A 16,756-nucleotide genomic window follows, 5' to 3' on the forward strand; every position below is an offset into this window, starting at 1 on the left:
TATTTCGATAACCCACTGTAGAAACAGACATTCACCAAAACTCATGAAAATTGTCATTGAAAACCCTAAGTCTATGGTGATGTTTAGTTTTTATCCCCTTTTCACTCCTTTGTTAACATATGAAATTGATGGTTAACAACCGTCAAGACCTGTCCATGGTGAGGGGGTTCACGGCGAGGTGTTTGGCCGAAGTTGGGGAGGATGGAGCAGAGCAGGCGCTAAGATAGGTTAGAGCGTGTGGGGAGGAGCTCAGGAGATAGCCAAGCTCGGGGCGGAGCTGAGGACGAGCGCTGGGAGGTGGCAAGGCTATGATTATAGTGAATTTCAATGGCGGAGTGAGATCACCGGCGTCGAGCCAAAAGACGGAAGAAGAGTGGCAGCAAGGGTTAGGCGGTGGAAGGAGTGGATGAGGATGCCACTGGCTCGGCCACTTCACAGTAATCCCGACCAAGCAAGCAGCTGTGTGGCAAGCATGCCAGAGGCGGCCACGGCGAGTGGCGGGGATGGTTGGCGGGGGCGGATTGGTTGGAGTACTGTAGCAGTACTTATCTAGAGACTTCAACTTGAAATTACTTTCAAATTTTGAAAACCACTCAAAATTCTACCAAAATATGATTTGTTCAAAATTTTGAGCTCTACAAATCATATATAGGGGTCTTAAACTGGTTTGGAGTGGAAGAGGGTGAATTTGATCAAAACAGTTTGAATTTCAAATCCCAATTTGGGGCAAATCAGGTTTAAATTGGGACAGAACTGAAATTCAAAAATTACTTTTGATTTTGCTCCATAACATGAAAATTTTCTAAAATAAGAGTTGTTCATTTTGAAAAGCTCTACAACTTTTCTTTTGGTCACATTTCAAGATTCCTAATAGATTTTGAAATAGATGTTCAAAATCAAAAGGGGACACTTTTTAAGAATCTGTATTTTCAAAATTACTTTGAATTTTACATTGAAACTTCAAAAACTCAAAATACCAAAGTTGTACATCTTAACACGATCTACAACTTTTCTTTTGGACTTGTTCCCATATTTTACTTATATTTTAAACTACATAAAAGAGGATAAAATCTAGGGTTCCAAATTAGGGTTTTTCTTAAGGCTGTACTTATATCCCTCCTTAATTAGGGATTTCTCCACCATCACAAGTATCATTTAACAAGGTAGACACACTCTATTTACTTAAGCACAAGCCACAAAAATAAAAACTATATTTTAGGTTGGTGCATTATGTTGTGCTATGCTTTGCGATGCATATGATGACATGGCAAGTTTTAGTATCCGCAACATCAAAGATGTTACACATCCAGACTCCATGCTCGATGATCCACATATGAATGGAAAGATACTTTATGAATGGAAAGATATTTTGATAAGCTAACTAATGGTTTTGGTTTCACGTCAAATTCGTCCGCAACAACTCATTCTAGCTAGGCTCAGCAGTGCACGCAACTAAGGCCTTGTTTACTTCTCAAAAAAATTGCAAAATGATCAAGATTTTCTGTCATATTGAATCTTGTGGCACATGCATAGAGCATTAAATATAGATAAAAATAACTAATTGTATAATTTGCATGTAATTTATGAGACGAATCTTTTGAGCCTAGTTAGTCTATGATTGGACAATAATTAACAAATTCAAACAAAAGTTCTACAGTAGTATTTCGTAAAAATTTGCTGGAAGTAAACAAGGCCTAAACAAACAGATCTTGGCTTGCTAGGGACATATTTAAGCTAGCCTAATTTAGTTTTGCTACCTAGATTTGTATAGAAAACACTCTAGGTGTGAAGCTCTATTCGTACTGCTGGACTAGCAAAATCTGAAGTTTGAAATTTGAAGACGAGGACAGGACAAGAACTGAACTAGACAATTGTTTGCTTTTGCTCAGTTGCTGCCCAACGAAGCAACCTGCCCACAAGCGATGCTTAAACCTGGACATCTACACGCACAAAGCGCCACCCGCACGCTCGCGTACGCTCCGCGTCAAACCAGGAAACCAAAATTTTTTGAAAATTTTCCATTACATGGAATGCACATACATGAAACATTAAATATAATTAAAAAAATAATTAATTATACACTGTAATAATAAAAGTGTTATAGTATCAAGGAAACTAAGGTCTTGTTTAGTTCATCCAAAAAATAACAACTTTTCAAGATTTTCCGTTAATATTGAATCTTACGGTACATGCATAGAGTATTAAATATAGACAAAAACAAAAAAAATAATTATACAGTTTATCTTTAAATTGCGAAATAAATTTTTTAAATATAGTTAGTTCATAATTAGAAAATATTTATCAAATAAAAACCAAAATGCTACGGTATCCAGCCCAAAAAATTTTGAGAGGCCTAAACAAGCCCAGGTGACGTGAACCCTGACGGCGCCCGCTCGCGTCCTCCCCATCCCGTGTGCAGACCTTTCCTACCGGCCCTTCTAGAAACCAACGCACCTGTCCGGTCCCGTCGCGCACCACAACAAATCAGCAACACCACCATGGGCTCCAGATTCGGGCGGCCCCGCCGCCCCTGGCTGGCAACACGGGCCCCACACATCAAACCCCCCGCATCATCGTATATTCCTCTCGCCACCACGCGGCAGAGCCCAACCCAGAAACAGAGAACTAGAGAAGTCCGTTGAGGCGTCAGGCGTGAACACCAGGAGGAAGAAGAAGAAGCAAACCAGCCAAGAAACCGACTCCCTAATCGGGGGTCCCTCAACTCGGTCCCTTGTCCTTGTCCAGTTGTCCCCTCCCCTCTCGCCGGTGCTGCTCTTGCCTACTCCGATGGCTGATGCTGCCGCCGCCGCCGCCCCCACGAAGACAGCGAACATCCCGACGACGATGCGGGCCGTGCAGTACGACGCCTATGGCGGGGGCGCCACGGGTCTCAAGGTAACTGGCTAACCGCAAAGCAGTTCCAGTTGTTTTCTCCTCTTGCTACTTCCTTAACGTGTAGATTGGATTGTTGGTTAGCGAGCTAAGTACGACCAGACACAAGGAGTCAATTGGTGGATTCAGCAGTCTATGGAACAGTCGGTTTATATCTAATTAATGTATGACTGGCTTCGTGCAAGCGATTAGTTGTTTTGCTTTACTTTTTATTTTATTTTAGGTCTAGATAGAAGTACTGGTTTGCTGTTGACTAGTTGTTGTGGCTTCTCCCTGTTACCCTTGTTAAATGTCTTGTGGCACTTGTCTTCTCCCTGTTCCCCTGGTTGGAAATTCCAGTCAGTTGACCAGATTCCACCACGCTACAAATACTTGTCTTTGTTGGCGAGAAGACCACTGCAGATTTCCACTCGGTGTCTACTGCAGATTATCTTGCCCACAACTCCACAAGTGGTCATCAGGTCAGAGGAATGAAATTAATCTACGGGTACTGGGTGGTGTCAATTGGATGACAGGAGTGTTGACTGGTTCTGAATTTGGGTGACTCTTTGACTGATGAATGCTTTTTACAAACACAGGGAAACTAATTTGACCTGGGGGTCTCTGGTCCTTTGCTCTAGTATTTTCTGTTGTTACATAGTCTGAGTCAGTAAGATTTTAGATTTTCATTTTGTTTGGGTTGAAAATATATTAGGTCGACAAACTATTCCTTGTGTTTCTAGATTCTTTCCTTTGTATTCTTGCAAAGAAATCAGTCCACCAATCCTGAAACGCCTCTAATGCAGCATGTGGAAGTTCCTGTCCCTATGGCCAAAAAGAATGAGCTTCTATTGAAACTGGAAGCAGCAAGCATCAATCCAGTGGACTGGAAGATACAGAAAGGGTTGTTGCAGCCTTTTCTGCCTCGTAAATTTCCTTTTATCCCAGGTAATCAAGTTTATTACTCATTCGATAGTAGTTGATTACTTGATTCTGACTACACTACGACCAATAGTTGGCCATTTATTTCATTTATGTATTACACCACTTTCATTTACAAAACAATATATGCTTGTTATTATGTGAATACACGGTGTTTATGCTTGGGTTTCAGTTAGTCTATGTTGTACCATACTACTATTTATGTTCTTATAATCTTGTCTATCATCTTCTGATAACAGGTAATGATGACATGTATTTTAGGCAGGGCCGTCTCCAGAAATTTGTGGCTCCGGAATGAATTACAAATTGAGGCCCTAAAATTTATAAAATTTGTATGGCTAATAAAATAAGACATATTTTCATTCAAATATAGAACTTCAATATGTATTCTTCTGTACAACATATAGAAATATGCCAAATATTATTTCTAAAATAGTAAAAATATTATTACCTCAAATTCTACCCAAAAGCATCATCTATCTAGTATTTTTCAAAATAAAATCTCCAATTATATCTTCAGAATTAATCTTCTCCAAGACATGATTTTCAAGTGCGATTATCACTAGCCCATTGAGTCTTTCTTGCATCATAGTACAATGCAAGCAATATATCTATATTAAGTCCCGGCTTAATGGCTTAAAAAAGTTTAAGATAATGAAACAAAAAGGCCCAGACCTTGACACCAGAAATGTTGATGATGTGATGGTATAGCATGTGATTCCTGATGCCATAAGCCGTTAACCCTAAACAACAGAATCAATTGGCAATAGGAATTTGCAGCTATACTGGAGTTAATCTAGAGCTAACTTATTCAGCGTTAGGTGTCAGGATATGTCACCGGCAGGGGGGATTGTCAAGTCTTACAGGGACGCATGCATAGACTAGGCTATATATTGCCGGTTAGGAAAACTGAAAAGGTCAATATGGGGCCCACTAATTTGGTGGCCATGTTTAGTCGAGCAGCTCGCACAGCTTTCTCGACAGGCCTGATTTTAGGAATATTGGATCATTTACACATTGTTATGCCCGAACCCTAGAAACAAATAAGTCAGTGTCTGTTTTACCTTTTGGTGCTGATGCAATACCCTGAATATAGAAATTTGTATCGCACAAGAGATAACTGGGCAATGACTGACGAGTAATGCTCTGTCCAACTTCTCTAAGGCTGTTTCTGCTAATTCCTCCATCTTCTGCAGTGACTGATGTGGCAGGAGTTGTGGCTGATGTTGGTCCAGGAATCAATGGATTCCAAGCCGGAGATCAAGTTGTTGCTATGCTCAACTCACTTGTAAGCACATGCTCTTGACTATGTTGTTGCTATGCTCAACTCACTTGTAAGCACATGCACTTGACTATGCTAAACCATGACGAGCTTCCACAGCCATGCGACCAAGCACATCTTGGTTGCTACTTGCTAGGACTTGGCCCCACGGCCTTCAAGCAAGAAACTCGTAAAACTGCTCTCTACTTAAGGCTTCAGCTCTCTAGGACAGGATCTAGTATTTGGAGATCTTGCTCTTCTGGAATGTAACTGATCTACTGAGCTTTCTTTTTTTTCCCTTTGAAGGATCCAGTGTTTTTTCCCCTTTGAAGGATCCAGTGTTTGATTTTGTCTTCAGTTTTGCTAATTTGGACATGATTCTGCTAGCTGTTGTAGCTGCGTGCTTCTATTTTGCTCTCGATGCAAGACATACAAATCGGGAGTACGCTACCTGTCGGGGCCCTGTGAATCCTATCGGGGACGGGGACAGGGACAGGGACAGGGACGGGAGCAAGCCAGCCCCGAGTCGCAGATCGGGGGAGGGGAACAGGGGAAATCATGGCCGACGGGGACGGGGACGGGGTGCCAATCCCCACCGGGGATGTCCCTGTTGCCATCTTGAATGAAGGCATCAACTCTGCGAAATGCAGAGCCTTGGTGATCTTTTTGTAGTTCAAAGCTGTATGTTAGATTGCTAGAATTATTTGTAGTGCATCAGTCGACCTCCATATGTTGTGTTGAATGTGCTATCATTTATTGGAAGGGATGTTCTGACTTGATGTTAACGATGCCCTCTGTTTTACCAGAATGGAGGTGGACTTGCTGAGTATGCTGTGGCATCAGAAAATCTGACCGTCAAGAGGCCTCCCGAGGTATCTGCTGCTGAAGGCGCTGGGCTGCCCATTGCCGCTGGTACTGCGCTCCAGGTGCTTAGGACCATCGGCGCCAAGTTCGATGGTACTGGCCAGCCCTTAAACGTTCTGATCACCGCAGCATCAGGTGGTGTGGGTCTCTATGCCGTGCAGCTCGCAAAACTGGCTGGTCTCCACATCACTGCCACCTGTGGCGCACGTAACGTAGAGCTGGTGAAGAGCTTGGGCGCGGATGAGGTGCTTGACTACAGGACGCCAGAGGGTGCCATCCTGCAGAGCCCCTCAGGTAAGAAGTACGATGGCGTCGTCCACTGCACTGTCGGGATCAGCTGGTCAACGTTCGAGCCTGTGCTGGCCACCAACGGGAGGGTGATCGACATCACTCCAAACTTCACTGTGTTCCTCAAATCGGCGCTGCACAAGGTGACCTTCGCCAAGAAGCGGCTGGTGCCGCTGCTCCTGTCGCCCAACAAGGCAGACCTAGAGTTCCTGGTCGGGCTGCTGAAGGACGGCAACCTCAAGACGCTGATTGACTCGAGGTTCCCGCTGAGCGAGGTGAGCAAGGCGTGGGAGAAGAGCATCGAGGGCCATGCTACTGGAAAGATCATTGTCGAGATGGTAGGCTAATCTATGCGTCCATTACCTACATAGACTTCCAGGGAGAATATACTTAAGCATGATCTAGGCAGTTGGACACTACAGGGTTAAGGTCAACAGATATGGAGTACTAGTGTCTGAGTTTGGTCGTCGTACAAATTAAATTATTCGTGAGAGTTTGGTCGTCGTACAAATTAAATTATTCGTAAGTGGTGAACCAGTTTACAGGCTTGTTTTTCTTTTGTTTTTAACTAGATAGTATGCCCGTGTGTTGCTACGGGATAACTAAACTTTTATACTAAAAAATACGGATCACACGATAAAATAACAGTACTATAAAATTAAATATAGTATTAAAGTGATATGTAATCTAAAAAGTAAAGTTCATGAAATTAGTTACGGAGACTCGGAGAGCGCAGCGTCATAAGCTCATAAACTCTATTCTATAAACTTTTTTTGATGCAGCTAAGATAATTTTTTATATTGACATGAAAAAATATTTGATATACATTTCTTTGATGCACCAGAACCAACACTGTTTCCTATGTAGTTTACATCCTAAATTCCATTTCTGTGGGTAATGAACAACTTAAATACAACTCATTTTAACTTATTGCAACTATGAAAGGATTATATCTGAAAAAATATTATTGCTGACATGTAAGGCAGGCGAAACAAACATAAGGATGGATAAACGTTTCTGGGCTAAAATGCTTCACTACTATCGAGTCTAGTGGCCAAGGAAGACGTTGCAGGTCTACTATCGAGTCTAGTGGATAAACGTTGCAGATACATACATCATGGAGGCATGTAGCTATTTTCTTGATAAAAATACATCAAACGCTAAGGAATGTTGGGCTGGACGTAGGAGGTCCAAATCAGTAAAAGCATTGCACAATCCGAAGTAGCAGATGCTTAGAGCGATATATATTTTCCTTTCGTTTGCGCCCTTCTCTTACTAGGGTATTTCCTATTGAAGTTTTGAAATTTTAATACAAAATTTCAATTAAAATCTCGATTTTACAAGCAAATACTCCCTCCGTCCCTGAAAGAATCAATTTCTAGAGTTGTCCTAAGTCAAACTTTTTAAACTTTGACCAAATTTCTAAAAAAAAATACTAAGATTTATAGTATCAAATTAGTATTATTAGATTTATCATAAAATATATTTTCATATAATGTGTATTTTATATTATAGATGTTACTCTTTTCTATAAAGTTAGTCAGGCACAGATCCTAGGAATTGATTCTTTCAGAGACGGAGGGAGTAGAGCTCAGCCAAAAGGAAGACATTCCGACTGTACTAGACTGTACTAGACTCAAACATTCCAACTGTTTTCCACGCCTTTCCTCTAGTAATATGGCGACAAGAGGCGGCATGAAAGGAACAGACATTTCCCAGACATGACTGGATTGGCAGATTCTAGAAACAAGAAAAATATCTTACTCATATTAGCAGCACTAGACCATAACTTATTCCACGACAGCCAATAAAATAAAATACTATAAATTCCTGGCACCTCAAATCAACCTCTATAATTTGGCAATGAGTAACAAAGGGAAAACCACAAATCAGATGCTCGCCGAAGCCAGACATACTAGGACATCTCAAGACGTATATTCTACAATTAGCAACCGATATCACCACTGCTTTGCCTTGCCACAAAACAAGGAAGCATCAATTTATGACCTGACTTTTCTTGATAATCCTCACATGAACCCGAATCCCCCAAACCCACCACTCTTTTGGTCAACCATGATGGTGGCCATAAAACTCAACTATTACCAACTCATAGCTACCAAGAACTCACTTTGCAACAGCAGTGGCAGCCGATGGTGCCCGGGCACCACGACCACTGGCTGTACCAGAGTGGTCAACCCGCTGGTAGCTGACATCACCACGTGATGAGCCACCCCTGCCACCACCTCGGCCTCCATAATCAGATCGATAACTGAACTCACCCCTTCCATACCCTCTACCTCCATTGTATGTACCACGGCCTCTAATGCCTTCACCTCGAAAGTTGCCACCTCTACCCGGTGAAAACCTTCCTCCCCTGCTACCACCTGAAGCCAGAAAATAATGACCATCAGTTCAAATGATAATAAACAAGAAAAAAAACAAAACAAAACAGGTGAAAGGCACATGCATCCTTTTACGCCTGAAATTATCTTGTTATTTTCCAAGTCATTTGTGCTTCATAAATGACACTTTTCCATAGACAACCAAAATAATAAGTTATTAATACTCTAATCATTTTATCTGATGATTTTCTAGGTACCGCATGCTATCATGAACCAAAATTAACACTTTACACTGTTCACCTGCATCCTAAAATGCAACCTGTGACAGCCGAGTTCGCCACTATTATTGCCTTCCAAAGAACACAGAAACAAATATATATCCTTTCCCAAAATAAACAAACTGGCATTCCACAAGTAACTATTATTTTAGGTAGAAAATAATGGCAAAGGATTTGATGGACTTGCCACGAGAACCGGTAGTTCTTTTTTCTTCAACATAACATTGCCGTTCACCAATAGTAACAGGAGAAGCCTGCAATCAAGAGTTATTATCAGATAAACAAATATCCCCATAAGCCTATCATTCAAGTATACTTCTCAGAGCAGTTGTAGAAGATGCTCCATTAGAAAGAGAAAAACATAACTATTGCATTCATGTTCAAAACAGAGTTACACAACCCCTACACACCCCCATACCAGATGACCAGACCCAAAACCACACACCTCTGAGCACAAGGAATCAAGAAAACAATCAAAACGTAGTGGGTAATCGAGGTTTGTGGGTGGGTGAGAGTGTGAGGCTCTGTGCTATAGTAGAGGAAAAAGATATCCAGACATGGAAAAAATATAGCTAGACTTCAAATTTAAGAATCTATCAGTTGTCAACTAGACAAAGCACTGGAGCGTAACAACAAAAAAGCCAGAACAAAATTGGGTGTGTTTGGTTGGAGGTGTTAAAGTTTAACAGGTATTGTAGCATTTTTGTTTTATTTGGCAATTAGCGTCCAATCATGGACTAATTAGGCTCAAAAGATTCGTCTCGCAAATTACATGCAAACTGTGCAATTAGTTATTTTTTTATCTATATTTAATACTTCATGCATGTGTCCAAATATTCGATGTGATAGGAGTTAAAGTTTACCGATGCAAACCAAACAGGGCCTGGCATTCCAACAGCATCTTCATGCCAAAACGCAAGGGTCGTTGGTACAAAGCCATGGGCTAAGGCTACGACCAAGAGAATAAACAAAACAATAGCGGGTTTGGATCGCTCTATAGTTTGATACAGAATCTTCTTTGAGGGCGCTTGATGTGATCCAACCCAAACGAAGCATGCCAGTCTAATCCCCTGCAATACTACTATAACAAGAACTTGCCACAGAAACTATAATTCAGAAAGAAGTGCCATCATCCAACACAGTGCACAACAGATTAGCATAAGTATCATAAATACCCAAAGTTCAAGAAGGCGCTAGGCAGTATCTAGGTGGTGACCCATGGCCTAGAGCCTAGTCGTTTCCAAGGCGGTGGCTAGGCAGTGATTAGTTAAATACATGCATATATACTTAAAATAAAAGAAAAAAAGGAGATAAATGGTCAATATTGGAGAGAAAGAGAAGAAGGTCCAGTTAAAAGCCCAAGTAGTAAGCCTATAACCCCCACCGACACTTGTCCCCAGCTCCCCGAAGACCCGAACTCCTCTACTCGTGTCCGCCATCTCGCCCGCGCCGCTGCCTCCTTAACCCATTGGCCGCTGCTGCCGCTGCCCCCATCAATGTTGCCACCTCCAACCACCGCTGTCCAACGTCCGCGCCACCCCCACGCATGCCTGCCTTGGCGCGGATCTGCCTGCTGTGACTGTCTGACGTCGCCTCTTCCCCAACCGACCGCCACTACCCCCACGTTACCTCCTTGCCATCGCCGCCTGACCTCCGTGCTGCCACCCACGCATCCCTGCCATGGTGGATCTGGCCTCCTTTCGCCGCCAACAGTTGATCGCCGCCTAGGTACCCGCCTACCCCCGTAGGCAAGGCAGTACCCCATCACTCAGCGTGTAAGCGCGCCCAGGCGACCGCCTAGCGTCACCTTTTTGAACTTTGTAAATACCTGTAACTATAAAAGTTAAGTACCTCAAAGAAAAACTGTGTTCTTTTGTGTTTTCCGCCAAAGATTGATTAATGATTTTTTTTGCGGGGAATTGATTGATTAATGACTTAGAGCATCTCCAACCGTTTGGTAAAATTCGTTTCCCAAATCTTGTTGTTTGCCAACTCCCAAAATAATATGGGGAGCAAAAAAAGATCTCATCTCCAACAATTTGACAAATTTCATTTCCAGAAACCCAAAAAACCGCTAACCAATATTTTTTAAGGTGATAAAGCGAGGCGTGGTGACAGACTACCGCCTTACACTTAAGCGAGTAAGGCGTAAGGCGAGGCGACGCCTTACGGCCATCCAACAGTAGTACAGACTATAGAATTGGAAGCATGTCAAAACAAATTGTTGTCCAAAAGAGGCTAAGCACTAAGCAGTAAGCACTAAGCACTAAGCACAGAGCACCAAGCAAAGAAAATATAAACAAATCGGCATCCTGGTGTTCTGCTCGAGACAAGAGGCTACAGGCAAGTAGAAAAAAACAGAGCAGAGTAATTACCTAGCCTGCTCGAGGGAAGACTGGAGGAGGCGGCTCTGTCTTGCTCGAGGGAAAGACTGGAGGAGGCGGCTTGTGTCCTGCTCAAGGGAAAACTGGAGGAGGCGATGGAGGACCAGAGAGGCGGCAGGGAAACAGCAGCCCGCCGGCGGCTGCTCCTCGCGCGGATGGAGGACGACCAGAGGAGGCAGGCGGGAAACAGCAACCCACCGACGGCTGCTCCTCACGCGGATGGGGAAGAGGGGAGGGGAAGGCGGAGCCTTTGCTTCAGGCAGAGGCTCCACGGCAGCAGCTTCTCCCGGTGGCGGACGCGGGCGAAACGCGAACGAGCAGGTATTCTTCCCCATGAGCTCTCCTCTGCTCTCTGCTCTCTGATTTCTCCCACGCTCTTCTCTCCAGCGCGTCTAATTTTCCCGTGCACCCCTCCCTCTGTCTCTGCACGCACGACTGGCTTTCCCGCACGTTTGCTCTTTTCCCCGTCCTTTCTCCCGCGATCTCCCATGTTTCCCGCCGCCCCGCACAGAGCATGCCCGTATGGCGCTTGCCTTCCTCGATCTGGGACGAATCGGATGCCAAATCGATGTTTTTCGGACGCCATGCTCGTAAGGCGGACACCATACCAATCTGAGGAGAGTCGTCTGCCAAAACATCTCGCCTAGAGCACCTTGGCGATTAGGCGACACCTTAAAAACACTGCCGCTAACGAAACGAAGAGCCCTGCTAAGCGAACTAAGGGCCCCACTATGCGAAGCCCCACTAAGCATGAAGAGAAAGACAAGCACGGAGCCTGCCCGTATATTTGCGCACTAGACAGGGAGATATACCAAGTTGAAAAAGATGGAGAATTGGGATGCCAAATTGTTGAAGAGGGTTTTTTCCTCATTTTGCCAAAAAAATTATGGATGGGAAGTCATTTGCCAAACTAATGGAGATGCTCTTACATAAACTAAACCCACAAACATACCAATATACCACCTAACTAATCTACTGGAACACCATTTAAGCGATAAAAAATTGTTTACTCCAAGTATCCAAGTAAACCCAAACTCACTAGTTACACAAACCTTATGGAATGACCCAAAAGTCATTAAAAAGAAACCGACATGAGAACAGGGCATGCATAAAATTAGGTCATCTGCCTATACCTCATCATAAAGCAACATGAGAAAAATGTAAGGTTAATACCTCTATTGCAGTTTGAACTGCACTGGCATCCTCAAATTCTACAAAGCCATAACAAAACCCTTGGATCTGTGTTTACTCAACAGAAACACAAAGAAAAATTAGAGAGAATCACTGAAGGCTCTTAATTGTTTTGAGAACACAAATGAGAAGAAAAGCAAGTACCTTATTGCTTCTAACTTGGATGCCTTCATGTTTAATGGCGCCAAATCTCTTGAACTCTTCCTCTAATTGTTGTGGTGTGGCATTTAATGGCAGACTTCGCACATATATGGCATGTGCATCAACTTTGAAGACAAAAGCATGTCAGATGGTGCCAACTGAAATCAAAGTTTTAGCTCCAAATTCGTTAGATAATACCTTCTGGATCTTGAAAGCTGCCACTCTGAGGATTAGAGGTGAAAGCTAGAGCATCAGCAACCTGAGCGGGGGCAGGAGACGCTTGCTTCTCTGTTTTCAGGGGTGCAGGCCTGGAAGGAACTGCAGATCCTGGTGGTCGATATTCTTTCATCACTTTTACCTGGAGCATAACAAAAAAAACTGTCATAATAATGGTAACAACAGTAAAAACGTAAATGTCAAGAAAAGTAGACTTTAACATGCTATACACAACCAACATCACAAAATCAAGAAAGCCTCATGATTTCTTCACCAGAAGGCAACAACTCCATTACAAGTAAAACAATACGGCCACAAGAAACAACATGAAAATAAGCAAATTTTCATTCATGTTCCCAACCAAATAGTTACTTTAGAAGACTTGTCATATGATGTGTGAGTAATTATTCAACTGATCGCACTGAAACTAAGAACTCCGAATTTTCACAACATTTAAGCTTCTGATACAGACAATATTGGGAATATGGCAAAATCATATCTATTGCTAACACAAATTCACTATAATGTTACAAAATATAATAAGAAATCCGGATATAAGATTTTCAGAAATGCATGAATGAACAAATTAAGGTACTGATTTTATTCCGTGAAGTTGAGCATGATACAAGAAAATGAATGGATTTTGAAAACCTACAATTGATGCATATGACTTCTTTGGTGCCTCCTCCAGTGGTACAGGGGGAGATGAAATTGGAGCCACTGCTACATTATTTGGCACTTCATTTATGTCCTCAGGAACCAGTGTTTCCTCAACAACAGGCTTCTCCACATCATTTGTCGGGTTACAAACCTCCTCCCCGTTCACAACTTCCTCCTTTTGATTAAGTGCAGGCTCAGCTACCTGGCACTCGGGCTGCGGCGAAGCATCTACAAACAGACAAAGAAAGAAAAGCGGTTCAAACATGCAATTCAGATCACAGCAACAAAACAGTTTCAAAGATGTTACACTGCTACACACTCTGAGGCACGGTCCCTGTGTCCCCTCCGACAGTGCCGTTGGCCAGGATAGGAGCAGGGGTGGCGGTCTCCACATCCGCAGCAACCTCCGGTGCCGGCTGCTGCTTGGTCCCCTCGTCCCCTACCCCCTCCCCAACGTAGCGCAGTATGTCGTTGAGAACGAAGTAGCCCTTCTCCTGCGGCGCAAGGAAGAAGGACTGCACGAACTCGCGGCTGACGCCGTTCCTCCCCGTAAGGTGGCCCATGACGAGCACAGTGACGCCGCCACAGAGAGATTCCTGTGCGTCCACCGCCTTGATCTCCGCCCGGTCGATGCCCATTGAGACGATCTTCTCGTTAATCGCCTGCAGAACCAGACGCGCGCACAAATCAGAGGCACACGCCACCCCAAAACCCCCCTCCATTGCGATGAGAATTAAGCCTGGGGGCGCCCAGATCTGGGCCGCGGGAGAGTAGAGAGGCGGCGTGTGGGCGAGGAACTTACGTCCATGGTGGTGACCGTGTCCATGCCGTCGGCGCCGGTGCCGGCGGGGCGCCCGAGGCGGCTGGCCTCCTGGTAGAAGCGGTAGACGAGCTCCGGCGACTGGTGCAGGATGTTGTAGTACTGATGCACGAAGGCGTTGCCCACCTGCGCAGAACAAGAGCAGGGCCGCCAACAAGCACGGCGCACGAATCGAGTCAGCGCGGATCCAGCGGGCGAGCTCGGCCCCGGCGGTGGGCGGATCGGGGGGACGGTGGGCTTACCACTTGCGCCGGCGGCGGCGATCCGGACGCCGCGGCGGGTGGGGCAGAGGCTGCGGCGGGAGGCGGCGGCGGCGGCGGCGACGCCATCTTGGAGGTCGAGGGGTTAGGGTTTTGGCAGGAAGTGGGGCGGGGGGCGAAAGAGCAGGTCGGGACTCGGGAGAGAGGCGGAGAGGAGGCGGGGTTTGTCTCTCTTTTCCCGCAAAGCTGGCGAGAGGAGGGAAAGGGTGGTGCTGGCGGCTGCGGCGGGGGTTATACGGGTACGGGCTGGGGGCAGTGGCACGTGCGAGCCAAGCGCGCGTGAGGGACCGTGCCCGTGGCCCGTGGGACGTTGCGCGTTGGGACTCGGGAACGCGGAGGCTGAACGGCCGTGATGGGATGGGAAGGACGGCGCGGGTGGATCCGTGGGCCACGGGTCCTCACGCGCGTTTTCACCGTGATTTTCACTAAGGCCTTTTTTAGTTCCCCAATTAAAAAGTTTTCATCCGAGTATTAAATATAGATAAAAAATTAAGCTAATTACATAGTTTTGTTGAAAATCACGAGACGAATCTTTTAAACCTAGTTAGTCCATGATTAACCTTACTAGCAAAATATATTCGTGCTTTGCTATAGTAGCAAACAAACGTTTGTAGAAAATGAGCACTTTATTATATTTATTTGTGTTTTATTTTTTGTATTAAATTTGAAAATTTTAAAGCTTTTAAAACTAACTTTGAAGCTAGTTTATATACATGCTCTTAAACTTTTTAGGATTTTTATTTCACGCACAATGACACCTTACACTCTCTGATTAAAAGGAACCTAACATACTTTTGAATTGTAATTTCTGATTTTGATTTTATATAGATTGTATAAGTTTCTATCAATTTTATGCATTGTTTTTAAAAAGACAAGAAGCTAACATTTATTGGGAAGTCGAAGTCTATGTAAATTTTGAGATTGATTTTTACTATTTATTTGTTGCATATATTATACTTGTTTGCAGTGAGCGGCATAAAATTTTTTTGGCACACTTAAATTTTCACAATTTAGTAGTAGGGAGGATAGAAGTGCTACACTACATGTACTAATGATGAATTAATTAGGCTTAATAAATTCATCTCGCAGTTTCCAGGCGAGTTATGTAATTAGTTTTTTTATTAGTATCCAAATATCCCTTCCAACATCCTACTAAACATTCGATTTGGACATCCAATTTTTTTTCGACCCCCAACTAAACAAGGCCTAATCCACGAGCTAAAGTTTTAGTGCATATCACCTTGAGTACTTGATAGTAAGGCCTAGCGACGAAGCTAAAAAAATTTTAGATCGGGCTGAACAAAAGTCGATGGCAATTTATCTCTACTATGGCCCCTCACGAAGTCATAATAGACATATACATAATAGCTTGAATCAATCTATATTGAAAATATCGACCAATGACGAAATTCACAAAATACATCATAAAAAAATAAAGTTCATTCATATTGACCAATTGCAAAACTAATAAACAACCCCACGTTGCTCCACATTATTCGTTCGAAGTAGCAACATGCACAAATATACAACATTTATTAGTCATAATTTATGGACCTCCAAATTATAAATTTAGAAGGGAATAGAGCGTGCCACTACTTTCTTAGACAATAACTTGAAACCGCTTTTTAATCTTTTCATTATCAATCTTTCTAAATATCTCCTTCTCAATATAACATATCATCAAGTCATTGAGCCATTTATCACCCATTTCTTTGGTTAAATTGTGCTCTCATTAGTATGTGGAGTAACTGGAGTTGAGCCATGGAGTTGAGCCACTGCCACCGCCACTTGAACCTAAATAGTAGTTTATCAAAGTTCTTTTCAACATACTGAAAGTGAAAATCCAAAAACTGAAATCTATCATAAATCAAGCATTGAATTACACATCACGTGCTGCCTAAAAAATGATACTTAAAATTAAAAAATTACATGTCTGCTCCTCTGCTTGCTTGATGGCTGATGGTGATGGCCTGATGCTCGCCTGCGCCCTGCGACCTGCCTGCTTTGCTGCGCTACACACTGCAGCCGTCGGCGCCTGCCTGGTCGCCCGCCCAACTCGCGTTCCAGCAGCTGCGCGGCGCCGCCATCGTCCAACAGTGGCGCACGCCGCTGTGGTGAGCGCCCTAGCCTCCGGCGCCCGCCCGCTGCCAACCGCCGCCGCTAGAACTTCTACTCGATGGGTTACGGGATGTAGTAAGCCAGAAGCTAGCAAGCAATAGGGTTTGTTTGTTTCACGAT

General features: G+C 43.8%; 2 protein-coding genes across 2 annotated transcripts; one reads left to right on the forward strand and one right to left on the reverse strand.

Annotated features, from left to right (window-relative positions):
• Positions 2,552-6,785, forward strand: LOC8086479 (chloroplast envelope quinone oxidoreductase homolog). The gene is made up of 4 exons (XM_002446200.2): positions 2,552-2,895; positions 3,678-3,819; positions 5,010-5,101; positions 5,881-6,785. The coding sequence occupies exons 1-4, from the start codon at positions 2,788-2,790 to the stop codon at positions 6,571-6,573; spliced, it is 1,035 nt and encodes a 344-aa protein (XP_002446245.1). The 5' UTR covers positions 2,552-2,787; the 3' UTR covers positions 6,574-6,785.
• On the reverse strand, positions 7,996-14,728 carry LOC8069463 (ras GTPase-activating protein-binding protein 1). The gene is made up of 9 exons (XM_002447577.2): positions 14,501-14,728; positions 14,241-14,384; positions 13,758-14,100; positions 13,434-13,666; positions 12,761-12,920; positions 12,566-12,687; positions 12,404-12,469; positions 9,034-9,100; positions 7,996-8,610 (listed from the first exon to the last, which is right to left on the reverse strand). The coding sequence occupies exons 1-9, from the start codon at positions 14,585-14,587 to the stop codon at positions 8,351-8,353; spliced, it is 1,482 nt and encodes a 493-aa protein (XP_002447622.1). The 5' UTR covers positions 14,588-14,728; the 3' UTR covers positions 7,996-8,350.

This window comes from Sorghum bicolor, chromosome 6 (assembly GCF_000003195.3).
Source record: "Sorghum bicolor cultivar BTx623 chromosome 6, Sorghum_bicolor_NCBIv3, whole genome shotgun sequence".
Lineage (NCBI taxonomy): Eukaryota > Viridiplantae > Streptophyta > Magnoliopsida > Poales > Poaceae > Sorghum > Sorghum bicolor.